We start from the raw sequence: 15,453 nt of genomic DNA, 5'->3' as shown, positions 1-15,453 counted from the left end.
GGACTTGCTTATGTATCAGGGCATTAGACCTTGCTTTCCACAGGGTATTTCATTCTGATCAATTGAATACAAATTCTGTAATTTCAATCAATGCTGCTCTTTCCAAACACAATTTTGAGAAGCTTGCCTATAATTAATTAAAATTTTCTTCATAAGATTGGTAACAAACTCCTAAATAGCTAGCTTTTAATGAATGACTGCACTTTTATAAATTCTAAAGAATTATGTAATGATGATTATAGATCTCTACCCCCCAAAAAATGAGTAAGTAGGAAGAAAGGATTTAATGCTCTGCTTTTATTATAATTTTGGCATGTTTTAATATGTTCTTCTACATTAAAAACAATTAAATTCTGTTTTATGATTTTTAAGTACTAAGGATAAGAAAATTTAAGTGATAGACATTAGTAAAATTGTTAGTGAATTCTTAAAGCCTTACTTTATGTTCTTTAAAATATAGAATGCTATGATATATGTATTATATATCCCAGCTCCTAAATCTTATTTGTGTTTTGATAAGATTTTCCTGCCGGTTCAGTCAACGTCAGTGTCTACTGTGATGGTATCATTAAGGCCACAGCAGAGATTAAATACTATGCACCAGAAAAGGCAATGGAAGACACACACAGAGCAGCAGATCCAGGAGAGGGTTTGTGCAAGGTAAGTGAGCCTTTCCATGAAGTTAATCATAAGCTAAGCTAATGCAGGATAAGAAGATTCCTGCTTTGGTACAAAATTTGAATGTTGATTAAATAAGAATTAATTGCTGATCAACACGAAGGGAAGATGTGAACCTCCAAGTATAGAGATTCAGGAAATTACTTTGCCTACAGTTCAAGTCATTCCAGATAATGGCAATGGGAGAGAGTTGATGTCCATTACCACATGGCTATTGTGATAGGTTCTGTTGCAGAGCAGATAAGAAAGAAAGGGGGATCAGAGAGAACTCTCAGGAAACAAATTTCATCTTTATTCAGATCTGGACAACACAGGTAACTCAGATCATCTATCTGACGGAGGTGAAGGACTCAGACAAACCAAAATACCACCAGAAAGGGAGCATGTTGTGTTAACCTAGAAATTGTTTTCATATGGTCATTTCCAAGCTCAGTATATTTTTCCTAATTTCATTTACTACTCTATCTAAGAGTAAATATTTTTGTTTTATGTGATTAGTGTTTATTAGGAATTCTAGAAAGTCTAAAACTTCCTAGGAGAGATGCAAAGAAGTTATCTCCAAGCTCAGGTTTGTTTCTCTCATGTAACAAAGTATTATTCTCCAATGATAATTTTGTGAAGCATTCCTAATTTCCTATAAGGGCCCCTGTTAGGGACTTTTTTTTTTTCTTTTTCTGCAAGTGCCTGGCCCTCGTGGATGTTACAATGTAACAATCACATCTTGAGGAATCTGAAACCATTAGCTTAACTTCTGCATTTTATTTATTTTTTTTACTTGACCTACTTTTACTAGGAAGCTGGCTTAATGTAAAACTTTTATCCTTGGTGTGATTATTGCATCAGATTTTCAGAGTGAAAAAGTCATTTCTCTTTTCTAGCTAGTTGATAATTAGAATTTTAATTTTGCTTAATTGCTTTGCTGGAAGGGAGGCATAAGGGAATCAAAGTGAAGAAACAGGCAATTGGGTTGAACAACGTGATGTTCATGATCACAAATTTACCATAAAATACCCTATAAGATTTGTAACAAAGCTGTTCATGACAGTGAGGTTGACAGGTTGTCATGAAGCTTTGTATGTTTAAGCTAGTTTGGAATGGGAGGCTTTGTTATATCTTTCCTGTGACACATTTTTTTTCCTATTAGAGTTCTCCTTTATGAACAACATATTTTAGAACAATGGAAAATGTAAAAATGTCTTGGAAAAGGACAGGGAGTGAAATACCATTTGTCAAACTGGAGAGTCTTGAGGACATTTGACAAAATGTCTATATTATAATTGCAAAGCAAGTACAAAAGTAATAGCTTGAAATACCGATTTTTTTTTCATTTTCTTGTGACAAATCTACCTTGTCTTCTACTTAAAAATTCTATTCATAACAAAAAGATTAATAAAGGTAATATACTATGTTATCAGTATTCAGTCAGTGTGGAAGTAAAGTAATCCCAGAATACATTTTTTGTGTTGATTTTTTTTTGGTGGGGGCAAGTTTTGTATGTAGTGAAAATTAAACGTAATTTATGACTCCTGAACAATTTTACAGAATGCAATAACATGCAAGTCATGATGTCTTCTACAGCTTGAAGCGAACATGAATTTTTTTTTTTTGCACATTTTATAGATGACTAGAAAATTTCCTGTTTTATTTTTACCCTCACTGTCAGAAATGAGAGGTAGAAAAGATTATGGCTACATACTAGGATTTCTCCTCTCCAGCAAGCATGGGGGACATAGTTATATGTATTATATGCCATACATGAATATGGCATATAATGTATATAACTGAACACAGGGCTGGAGGCTTTGCTGTTTGTCATCAGGGGGACCTTAAGGAGATGTACTAGCCTTCATGTGTTTCTCCCTTGTTGGCTCTTGGTTTTTTCCTTTTATCATTTGGCTTTGCTCTCACAGAGGTTATATTTAAAGAATGTGTAAGAAGCTGTGCTTTTCTTTTTTAGTACAGAACATTACAGTAATTGTTTCTTTCCTGTGCTACCCTGTCATTAAGTTGGGAAAATTGGATATTTTGTACATGATCTACTGAACGTCTCCTTTCAAAATACAACATACATGATACTTTTATTTACTATACTTATTGTATATTTGTAAGAACATATACTAGCAAATTTGATATTTTTCAACACTTACCTATTTAGGTGAAATAGTATATTTTAAAAACTACCTTGAGTTTTTTCAGTAAATTTTAATGGTGAATGTAATTTCAGTAATTTTCAAATTAGTAACAAGGGCCTTTTTGTAATCATTTGAAAGCCACTGGGCTTATGATAACATTAATATTGTGTGAATTTGAGGAGAGAATTAATAATGATAAATCTGTAGGGTTTATTCTTTAGTATTTCTAGAGTTTAGAAGGAGAGACTTAACTATTATCATTTAAAAGCTATTGGACATATAGTAAAATGAATGACCAGTCTGTGAATTGGACAAAAGAAATGATAATGAGAAATCTGTATTTCTTTTATTTTTAATGATGTCCATTAGGTTTTAGAACAATTTACCTAAGCCAGCTTAATTTTCTTACTTCTTCTTAAATCTTTTTTTTTTTAATAATTACTAAATCCTATCACCAAGCCTATAAAGGTGACATTTCCAGATCATCACTAACATAGAGAATATAAGAGATACAAATGAAAAAAAAAATCCAAAATCCCAATTTGGGATGATAATTAGAATTGAAGACTGGTGTTAGAAGTAACTAACACCAGTAACTAATAGGGACTCCTATTTCACTGAGATAATTAAAGCCTTTGAGATTTTCATCCTGTTTACAAAATTGTCTTGGGGCAACAATAAAGTTAACTTTATACAGGAACAACTAGATACAATATAAAAACAAAATTAGGTCAAAATGCTGAAAGAACACTGCAATTATTAATCAAAATATTAGGATCCCATTCATTCAAAGTTTTTAAAATATAACAAATAATTCTTTTTAGTTATATTTCTTTGGAGTCAAGCAATACCTTTGTGTGGTATCTGTTTGTCACAGTGCATGTTTTACCTTATACATATTTAAGTACTATTTCCATCTTCATTTTTTAGTAAGTCGTGGTATATTATTCAGTCTTTGATTTGCTGCCTGCAAGTACTTCATGCCGTGTGAACTCAAATGGGGTTGGAACTTAGAGAACTCCACACAGTGAGAAATTTCCCAGTGTGTTTCTTTCTATTAACAGTTCCCTTAAAGATTATTTTCTTCAATTAGTTGAGGCTCAGGTGTTACCGCTTATCTCTCTTAAAAATTGGTTTAGGAGCTCCTTCTCACTGAGGGACACTGGGAACACCTGGTCCTTTCCGTCATTTCCTTTTAGACCTCAGTCTTCCTCAAACGTTGACAGAAATCCCCCGCCTCTTTTCATCAGGTCCTATTTGGTAAGAGGCACAGTTGCCTCTAAGCTTCCCTCTAACACCAGTGATATCTAAAACTTTCCTCCCTGCAGGCTTTTCTGCCTCTCAGGAGAGGAAGGTTTTGCCTAGGGGTCCCTTGTCTTTTCCATTATCAACTCCTACCAAAGCATCCCTCTTTTTCTTCTCTGATTCCTATATTCATTTATGTTTCTTCTTCATTCTTTTATTATTTTCCCTCCTGGAGAACCCATCGTTCCCTTCTCCCCTCTCTAAGGCCTGGACATTGTGTTTTTCATCTTTGCATGATCACGGTCCTTCCCACAGGGAGTTCCTGGTATATGAGGCACAACTAATAGTCACTGCTTCAAAGAGTGAAGGAAACTCAAGGGATGGTTTTTTTCTAGTGTTATTTGACTAAATAACTGAAAAACTGTAGGTGAGGTATATAAAAAACAATATAGGAATGGAACTGCCCTCCTAAAACCTATTGTAACTGATTTATAAAATTGAATAAATGAATCTGATGCCTGTAAAAGCCATGAACTCTCAGCGTGCACTGTACTAGAAATCTGTGGACCTTGCACTGTATGTATTTCCACATGGGCTACCTCAGTTGTATTAATATACTGCATTATTGACTTTTAGTCTACCTTTTTTGAAAGACTGCATATTATCTTTACTTTTGCTTTATGGGATGGCGGCATCGTGAGATAATAAGGATAATAAGTTCTAGATGGGGCAGGAGCTGGGGTCAGTTGTTCTCATTAAATCAGCACTTCACTTTCTTCATGGGAGCTTGGTTTCCTTTGTGCCAAAGGATGTGTTTCATGTGTATGATGAAGAATCTATAATCAAATTCTCTACAGTTATTTCCAAATCCACTCTCCAGTAAGTTTATGTTAAGGAAAAAACAAAAAACAAAAACAGTCATTTTCCATTCAAGAAGATTGACTTGCAAATATGTGAGCTGCCCATGTATACTTTCTTCATTATCATGTAATAATTGAACAAATTTGCAGGGTAAAATATGATATTTCAATAATATTACATTATGTATTCATCACAGCAAGATAATTAGCATTCCCATTTCCTTTTTATCTTTTTTAATGGAACCCAGAGCTTTGCACATACTAGGCAAGTGCTCTACCACTCATCTTCAGCCCCAGTCTCCTTATCAGTTTCTATGTTTGTAGACTTCAAGTTCTTCTCTTTTCATATACTTGTTAGACATTTGTAAATCTTCTTTGAGAAATATCTGTTCATATCATTTGCCTGTTTTTAATAAGCTTATTTTCTTTTTCTTTCTTTCTTTCTTTTTTTTTTTTTTTGGAATGAGGGATTGAACCCAGAGGTACTTTCCTACCGAACTATACCCCCCCACACCATCCTTTCTATTTTTTATTTTAAGGGAGTGTCTCACTGAGTTGGTTAGGGCCTCTCTAAATATCTGAAGCCTTGAACTTATGATCTTCCTGCCTCAGCCTCCTGAGCTGCTAGGATTACAGGCATGCACCACAGTGCCCAGTAATAAGATTATTATTCAGGTTTTTTAGTTTCTTATATATTCTGGACATTAGCCATTTGTCAGATGAATGGTTAGTAAATATTTTCTTCCATTCCTCTGGTGGTCTTTTACTTGCCTTTGCCCTGCAGAAGCTTCTTAGCTTGATTTGATTTCACTTATTGTTTATTTTATTGCCTCTGCTTTGAGGGTCTTGTTTTTTAAAACTATTGCCCATACTGCTGTCTTTAAGCACTTCTTCTGTGTTTTCTTCCTCTGTGTTTTCATCGTACATGTAGGTATTTGATCCCTTTTGAAATGATTTTTGTGTGTGGTGAGAAGTAGGGGTCTAACTTTATTCTTCTGCATGTGGATACCCAGTCATCCCAGCACCATTTACTGAGGAGGCAGTTCTGTCTCCCCTGTATATTTTTGGCCCCTGCATCAAGAGTGAGTTGATTAGGGGGAGGGGTTCATTTGATCTCAGTTCCATTCCATTAGTCTATGTGTCTCTTTTTATGCCAGCACCATGCTGTTTGGGCTGCTGTAACTCTGTATCTATGTGTCCTTTCTTTCATTCTTCTTTGTGTTAATAACTCTCTTCTAGAGAATGCAGAAGTCATTTGAATTTCATATGTCCTCCATCTGTTTTATTGCTTGTTTCATATTTCTGATGAAAGACTTGAAATGAGTAGCATAAGAACAGTCCAAAGAAATGAAATTTGAAGATTTTTTTCTAGATTCATCTTTTCATATATTTTCCCTTATTAGGATGGACTAATAAAAGACTTCAAATACTATCCAGACTTACATTTTACTAATAAAATTAGTAACATTTTTGTGCTTTTGTGCTATCTGTCAAAACAGATAAGGATAGTTAATGATGCCTGATTAGGGTAGTTCAGTCTGAAGAATAATACCTTGGTTTCAAATAATTCAATCAAACAGGTGCATGCCACTTAGTACATCAATATGTTTATTTACAAATAGCTGATATAGCAACTCATATGAGGAGAAAATAAATATTTCTGAGTTCAGTTGCCTAGCCATAGAGTTGGTTGTTGGTTCTTTATAGATTCTTATCTTAGACTCTGCATGGTTATTGCCCCATGTTTTAGCTTATATTTTCAGCATATATTTTTGTTGAACCCCGACACAAAGACAAGACCATCAATTCCAATTTTAAATCAAATTAAAGCAAGCTTGTATTGATGTACACAAAGAGACTGATCAGCGGCTGTCTCTTCTAACGAGGGCTAGAGACCAGCCCCCAGCTCTCCAAAAACAAGGTTTTATAGCACAAAAAGTTGCAAAGGGGGGTATCTTGAGAACTTACAGCTAACAGGATTTTGATAAGTATAATACAAAGGCAGATCATAGGTTAATGATCCACATGGCATGATATTTCAAGGTAGGGAGTAAATTCAGATCTCAACACCAGAATTTATGAGGCACCTCTGAGGTTTCAGAGAGGGTTGTTACCTGGTCAGGGAAAGCCAGGCATGGGTGAGTTCAGACCATGGGCAGCAATTCCAAACAAGTTGAGAATCACAGTAATTTACAGTAAAATAGAAATTAACTTTTTATGACTTTGTGACGAGATGGCTCCCAATCTTAAAATCGAATTAGGCTGGGTTCATCATTTTATTAATGACTTCTTAACTTATAGTCTCTGCTAACTAATTGGAAATAAATACTTCATTTTTATTAACCCCCCACTCAACATCTATGTATTTCTTTCCTTTTGGAGTTCTTATTTAGTCATATATGACAACAGGGTTCATTTTGGCATAATTATGAAAGCATGGATGGATGCAGTGGTGCCCATCTGTAATCTCAGTGGTGCAGGGGGCTGAGGAGGAAGATAATTTGTTCCTCTGCAGTCCCCAGTACTTGCCCTCTCCCTCCCCCTGTTCCCCTTTCCTCTGTTCTACTGCTCTTTCTGTTATTTACTTTCTGATTTTTTTATTAGTGTCTTGTGGATGTGCATGATGGTGAGAGTCCCTGTGGTATACTCACATATGTACATAGGAAAATCAGGTCAGATTCATTCCATTGTCTTTCGCTATCCTATCCTTCCTCCCTTCCCTTCATTCCCCTTTGTCTACTCCACTGATCTTTTCTCTGTTCTTTTTAAAAATATTCTCCACTTATTTTATATTAGTGTCTGCATATCAGAGAAAACATTTGCCCTTTGATGTTTGGGGGCTGGTTTATTTCACTTAGCATGATTGTCTCCAGTTCCAACTATTCACTGGCAAATGCCACAAAGTCATTCCTTTCTATGGCTGGTTAATACTCCATTGTGTATACATATCAAATTTCCTTGAAGGGCACTTAGGTTGTTTCCGTAGCTTGGTTCTTGTAAATTGAGCTGCTTTAAACGTTGATGTGGTTGTGTCACTGTAGTATGCTCATTGTAAGTCCTTTGGGTATATAGTAAGGAGCAGGAAAGCTGGGTCATATGGTGGTTCCATTCCTAGTTTTCTGAGGACTCTCCCTACTGCTTTCCAGAGTGCTTGCATTAATCTGCAGTCCCATCAACAACATATGAGTGCATCTTTTACCCCACATACTCACTAAAATGTGTGTTATTTGTATTGACAATTGCCATTCTGATCGGAGTGAGATAATATCTCACTGTAGTTTTAGTCTGCATTTCTCTAATGACTAGAGAGGTTGAGCATTTTTCATCTGTCCATTGGCCATTTGTATATTTCTCCTTTTGAGAAGTGTCTGCTCAGTTCTTTGGTAATTGACTGTTATTTGTTTATTGGTGTTAAACTTTTTGAGTTCTTTGTATATCCTGGACGTTAATCCCATAGCTGAGGGGCAGGTGGAAAATATTTTCTCAGCTTTCTCTTCACATTCTTGTTCCCTTTGCTGTGAAGAGACTTTTTACCTTGATGCCTTTCCATTTATTGATTTTAAAATTTTACTTCTTGCAGTTTAGAAGTCTTGTGGAGGAAGTCAGTTCCTGAGCAAACAGGTCACAGTTTGTACCTACATTTTCTTCTAGCAGGTACAGGGTTGCTGGTCTAATTCTGAGGTCTTTGATCCACCTTGAATTGAGTTTGGTGCAGGGTGAGAGGGCTTAACTTTCAGTCTACTACATATGGATTTTCCCAGCACTATGTGTTAAAAAGGCTATTTTTTTTCCAGCACACTTTTTTGTACCTTTGTCTAGTATGTGATAACTGTATTCATGTAGGGTCATCTGTGTGTCTTCTATTTGATTCCATTGGTCTTCATGCCTATTTGGGTGCCATGCATCTCTCTAACTGCAGCTCTGAAGTATGATTTGAAGTTCAGTATGATATGAGGTTGGGTTGCCTCCCGCTTTGCTTTGCTCACTAAGGATTGCTTTGGCTATCCTAGGCCTCTTATTTTTCCAAATGAATTTCACGACTGCTTTTTCTCTTTCTGTGAAGAATGTCTTTGGTATTTTGATGGAAATTGCATTGAATCTATATAGCACTTTGGGTAGTACAGCCATTTTGGCAATATTAATTCTGCCTATCCAAGAACATGGGAGGTCTTTCCATCTTCTAAGTACTTCTTCAATTTCTTTCTTGAGTGATCTATGGTTTTTATTATAGAGGTCTTTCACCCATTTTGTTAGATTGATTCCCAAGTATCTTATTTATTTATTTATTTATTTATTTATTTATTTATTTATTTATTTATTTATTTAACTGAGACTATTGTGAATGGGATAGTTTCCTAATTTCTCTTTCAGTAGATTCCTCATCGAAGCACAGGAACATGATTGATTTATGGTGTTGACTCTGTACCCTGCTACTTTGCTGAATTGAGTCATGAGTTCCAGAATTCTTCTGGTTCTCCCTGATTCTTACATCACTACTCTTTCCCATTGGTTAGTTTTGACCACTGTTTCAGAGAATGACTATGTGATGATGTGGGTGCTATCCATGACGGACCCTACCAACATGAGGATCTGCTCTTACCACCTAGTTCTCCAGGTTGATGTCTTTAACCACATGGAACATACCACAGCACTCCACTCGGGGAAAAACAGAGCACAAGTCCCACAGAGTTAATTATGGTCCTTCGAGGATATTATTCATAAGATAATTAAAGAAAATGAGCAAATCTGTTTCTGATAGTAACAAAACTCAAATCATCAGTAACATTTTGGAAGACTGAAAATTTCTTGTGGCAAAAATATGTTTGTTTGCATTTTCTAAAAGTTACCATGCAGTTTTCTGAGATTCTGTACTGATCACACTTAAAGAATCGATAATAAAATGCAGAAAGACAATAGATATATAATTCGGGAAATATGAATTGTCTTTACAGTAAACCAAATCAAGATATGGGGAATATGTAAAAGAAATCTTTGGAAAGGAAAATTTAACTTCCTAAAATTTTCTCCCCAGAGATCAGCCTTTAGTCTCAAGAATGTTATTGTCTTTGGTAGCAAATCACAAACAGGAGTCCCAATGCCTTTTTTACCCTCACCCTCCAAATTCACCCTCTCATAAGCTGTGTCTTTGTCCGTTACTAAATACTGCACATCAATTTCCTTATCTCTGTGGCTCTAACACTTTATTCCACTGCATTTTTCTCTTGCTTAAATTGTGGTTAGCCTAATATTCAGTTCTTCCACACTTCCTGCTATCTCAAATTCACAGTCTGAGAAATTCTTTTAAAAAGAAAGATCTGAGCATGTAATTCTCTCACTCCTACTCTTCACTTGATTCCAATTATTGTATCAATTTAAATAAAAGAATGTTTAACAAGAACAATATAGCAGTGTGAATACTGACCCTTTTATTTCCACATTAACCTCATTCCTCTCCCTGTGCATTCCAGGTACACTGGGTTTTTATTTCCTGTGCTCTCTAATGTAGTCTACCACAGGGCCTTTGAGCATGTTCCTTTCTTTAATGAAAGCACTTTCTAATCTCCTCTACTCCCTCCCTGTTTTTACCTAGTTAATTCTAAATAATTCTCCAAATTTTAATCCCAGTGTCTCTACCTTAGTGAAGTCTTTCCTGATCTATTCTTCATAATACTAATTACTTTCTGAGTTGACATCTATATGAGTGCTATTTCTCAAACTATCTTCTTCTCATTAGATTCAGAGTCAATAGGGCAAAGATACTATCCATTTGGTTCTGTATTTTATATCTAAAACCAAGACACTGACAAATACATAGCTGCTTTCTTAAAATTTCTTTTATTGATGCATATTATTTATACTGAATGGTGGGTTTAATTGTTGTATATTCATTATATTCATATGCATACAAAAGCATAATAAAGAATTTATTAGGTAAAGGAATAAAAGGGTGGAAGAATTTTATAATTAAATTTCTCACCCAATCTCAAAACCCACCAATTTGTTGCAACAACTTCTGGCTCACAGGCACAGTGACCCCCCCACACACACTTTTTTTAAGGTGGACTTTTGACTAAAGTCTTTTTAAGAAGCCCTTTCCTTGGACTGTTGACTGAATCATTGTTGCTTCTACCTGAATGAGAAAGAGCAAAGCAATGAAAGAACCCAAGGAAATAATCCATTAATATAAATAGTGAAACAGATTCTGTTACATAGCTTGGAAACTTGCTCCCCCCGAAAAACAAAAGAATAATTCCAAAATTATTTTATGAAATTATGGCATTATTCATAAAAGCTGCTTTGAAGGGTATTTCTTAGAATATTCCAATGTTATATTTCTTTTAAATTTTCTGCTGCCTCTTATTATATATTTAATATAAATTTCTAAGAAATGATTGCTACTGAAAGGTGAGCTTGAGAAAAGTCATGATTCTTATACTTCATTTGTACTTATCATAATGAAAAAAAAGCTTTGAGTTTTTAGTCTATTTCACCATTAATATCATTAAATACCTCCACTAATGTGTCTGTTCAAGTTGGACCAAATTAAAGCTTTGAGAGTTTCTGACATTATGAATTAACAATGTAATAAGAAGGACGTCAACTTGAAAAATTCAGCACAATAAAGCTTCAATCAATACTCCAGAAAAGCATTTAAGTAAAAAAAAAATTATCAAATTGCCTTCACATAAATTATGATGTTTGTGCACTTGGCGTGATTGATGGAGATGCAAAAATTGTTAGTCATTCTGCAATTTTTCTTTTTTTGCTCTTACGTGATAATATGGCTTTTGTCTGGGCAAGTTGCTAACCAGGTAAATGTTGTACTTCATCCCTTGCGCCTGCTGTAGCTATATGTCTGATGCCCAATGCCATATGGCATGGCCGTGCAAGCAATATGTGCAGATTTACAAGCTTGTCCATTATCAACGTGTGGAGTCGTGTTCTCCCCCTCCCTAACTTTTCTTTTGATTGGCTGAAATTTTAACAAAATTCCAGTGATAAATGTGATACATGAACCATCCTGGACCAGAAAAATAACACAACAGCAATGAAAGATAAAGAGAAACAGGTTCCTGCCTTGTTTAAGGCACTGTCACCTTGAGTCTCTGAATTGCCCTAGCAGAACCTACATTCTAAAAAATTTAAAAGTTATGTGTTATTTAATTTAAAATTTTAGAAATAAAAAATAGATTCTTTTTTTTTAATCATTGAAATTGAAATTGGCTGGGGTTGTGGCTCAGAGGCAGAGCGCTTGCCTCACACATGTGAGGTCCTGGGTTCAATCCTCAGCACCACATAAAAAATCAATAAGCAAAATAAAGATATTGCATCCATGTATAACTAAAAAAAATATATTAAAAAAAGAAAAAGCCAGTGTGGGAGGCCAAGTCTCCTCAGTGATAGCCGTATATACTTTTCTCCTCTAGATCACGAGGATTACATTTCATGAGTTGTTATATCTGAGACCTAATATTATAGTATTTAGAGAAAAAGGAATTAATATTTACTGTATATTTTACATAGTTACTTATTTTAACTCCTAAATAATCTGCCTCATAAGAATATTATTAAAATCCATGGCTACTAAGTCTTGGAGCAGTCATTTAAACACAAGTCTCTTGAATATCAAAAACAGATTTTCTTTATGTTAAAATATCAGTTTCATGCCATTGAGTGAGATACTATAACTATATAAATACCTAATTAACAAAACATATAAAATCATTTGAAATAAGTCTTGTCTTGGGTTTAAATTTTGTATTTCTGCATTGGTGGTCACAGATGTTGCGATTCTAAGAACTGATCCATTCAAACTTGAAATAATTAAGTTGGCCAAAGGAAATATTTGTCTTATTGTAGACTTATTCACTTAAATTATTCTTTAAATTAATTTAATAACATCTTGGATTTGAATACTTATAAAGCACCCAAGAGAGAAAGAACAAAAAGAATGCCTTTCCTTAATGCTAGAAAATATTTGCTTTGCTCTTTAATCTATCATTTCCTTTACAAGCTGCAGTAGGAAATTTTGTTTAAAATATGTTATGTAAACTATTTATCAAATTCCATTTTAAATGGCTATTTTGGCTCTCTTTCACAGCACACATTATGAACAATGGAACAAACCAGGTGACTTTTCTTTCTTTTACTAGTGAAATTTAAACAAGTACAGCCATTTGTTATAATAAGAAGAACCAGGCTGTTTCCAGCCCAACCACCAAATTTCCTTTCAGATATCTGAAGGTAAAGAGTAAAATGCTACTGTGACTGTCTCAGCCCATCCTCCAGGATGGAAATCACATGGCTAACAAACAGAGGGTTTAGAAAGAATTATATATTCCATTGCTTCATGTAGCAAAGTGGCTACTCCATACACAGAATAGCGAGAGGTTCAGGGCTGAGCAGCATATATATGTTTCGGGGCCAGAAATTAGCAAATTCATAAGCTATGGGGCAATCTCTCATTGCACCTGTGTTAATTTGTACAAAGTCAGTTGTGTTTGCACATGGTTCAAAAAGTATTTACAATTATGCAAGTCTCCCCCCAGTGATTCATTTAAATGAGGGTCCCTGTTTCCCGTTATTCTCAGTTAAGAAGTTGTGGTCAGACCTGCTCACGTTGGTTTAATGTCTTCTTGTGTGTTTTGAATAGATCCAGGAGTCCTTTTCCTCATTCATTTTAAACATAAACTGTGCACTGATTTTCTCTTAAACATCTCCAACTTAAAATTTAACTCTATAGTCTTATCCCTGCCATTTACTTTAAGCATAGAATATATAGCGCCTTTCCATCCACTATCACTAACTTTTAACCCAATATCCTGCCTCATTACAAATATTGAAATGGTTGTGTCTCCTATTATGAAGGTTGCACAACTCTCCTGTCATAATTTCATGGACAGGTTTTCTCTTATTAGCCAGGGCTCTTTATTATTACTCTTTCCTGTCCATATTTTTTCCATTTTCTTCGTATCTTGTGGTCGACCTCATAGTTTTCTTCATCCAACATCAATACCTAAAACCTCTTTTCCTTGCCTCCCAACATTATTGAAGTTGTAAAGATCAGAATTCAACATTTTTTAAATATCCTTGCACCTAGATGTGGTCATGTGAGATCTTAAAAAACGAGACACCAGGGATGTCTTCGGAGCTTTTGCTTTTCTGATTTAAAGAAATGAATGAATAGATCTGCTTGGAAGTAACCCCCACCAAGATGTCCCCCCACCAAGATATCCCCCCACCTTCCTCCCTTTCTGGCTTAACATGAATATGATATTTGGAACTACAGTGATCATTTTTTTATTGGTTGTTCAAAACATTACAAAGCTCTTGACATATCATATTTCATACATTAGATTCAAGTGGGTTATGAACTCCCATTTTTACCCAAAATACAGATTGCAGAATCACATGGGTTATACATCCACACTTTTACATAATGCCATATTAGTAACTGTTGTATTCCTACCTTTCCTATCCTCTACTATCCCCCCTTCCCTCCCCTCCCATCTTCTCTTTCTACCCCATCATCTTAATACCAGAGGACTATGATTTATTCTTACTCAAATAATATTTCATATTCACTCTTTCCCCATGGTTTAAATGTAGTATATCAAATATAATGTGTTTAGAGGGTAAAGTTCTAAGTTAGATATCCTTATTCTACCATTTATTTGCTCTGTAATTTTGAGTGTGACCAAAATTTTTTGGTCTCCTGATTTTCACATCTATAAAAGTAGACATTTAAAAGTATTCTATCTTGCATAATATTATACAAATTTGAGATAAATCATAAAAAGCCTAGCATATTATTAATGTTCAACACATGGCAATTATTGCTACTAATCAAACACTCTCTGCATCTCTTTGTCGCATAGACTTATCAAACAGCTAATGCCACGTGACCTTTCACACCATGTCAATGATCAAAGCACCCTCATTGTGCACAGTGTATGGCGTTGCCATAATGGCCTCTTCCCAACTGTCTCTCAGTGCCATCATCTATCCCTCTTTAAAAAAAAAAGAATGAGCTTGAGTTTGAAGGGTTACTGCTCTATACATCTATTCATCTGTTCATAAATATAAATCTATTCATCTCATGGAATTCAGCTTCTTTATAATTAATATTTTGGGGAATTATTTGTGCTTAATTGAATTTTCAATTTTTAGAAAATTATACATTCACAGATAGTTGAAAAAGAAGAATTATATGTTATTGTTGTTTGTGTTTTTAAAGAAATTAGTCCATTTCATGAGTATTGTCAAAATTCATGAACGTAGGATTGTTTTTAGGATTCCCCTATTGTGTATTTGATATATGTAAGGTCTGTAGTGATAGCTTATGTTTCATTTGTTAAATTTGTCATATGTACTTTTTTCTTTGACAGTCTTTTTTTGGGGGGTGGGGGTGGTGCTGGGGATTGAACCCATGGCCTTTTGCATGTGAGACAAGCACTCTACCAACTGAGCTATATCCTCAGCCCTTATTTGTCAGTCTTGCTAGATGTTTGTCAATTTTGTTGATCTTTTAAAAGAAT

At 34.8% G+C, this 15,453-nt stretch overlaps 1 protein-coding gene across 1 annotated transcript in view; it reads left to right on the top strand.

Annotated features, from left to right (window-relative positions):
- Window positions 1-15,453, top strand: part of Bank1 (B cell scaffold protein with ankyrin repeats 1) — a 286,896-nt gene that overhangs the window by 85,416 nt on the left and 186,027 nt on the right. Inside the window, exon 5 of the mRNA XM_078021872.1 lies at window positions 521-660. Within this exon, the coding sequence (XP_077877998.1) occupies window positions 521-660 (140 nt within the window). The remainder of the gene's footprint in view (window positions 1-520; window positions 661-15,453) is intronic.

This window comes from Ictidomys tridecemlineatus, chromosome 9, assembly GCF_052094955.1.
Source record: "Ictidomys tridecemlineatus isolate mIctTri1 chromosome 9, mIctTri1.hap1, whole genome shotgun sequence".
Taxonomy (NCBI): Eukaryota; Metazoa; Chordata; class Mammalia; order Rodentia; family Sciuridae; genus Ictidomys; species Ictidomys tridecemlineatus.
This window is presented reverse-complemented; position numbering and strand designations above follow the sequence as displayed.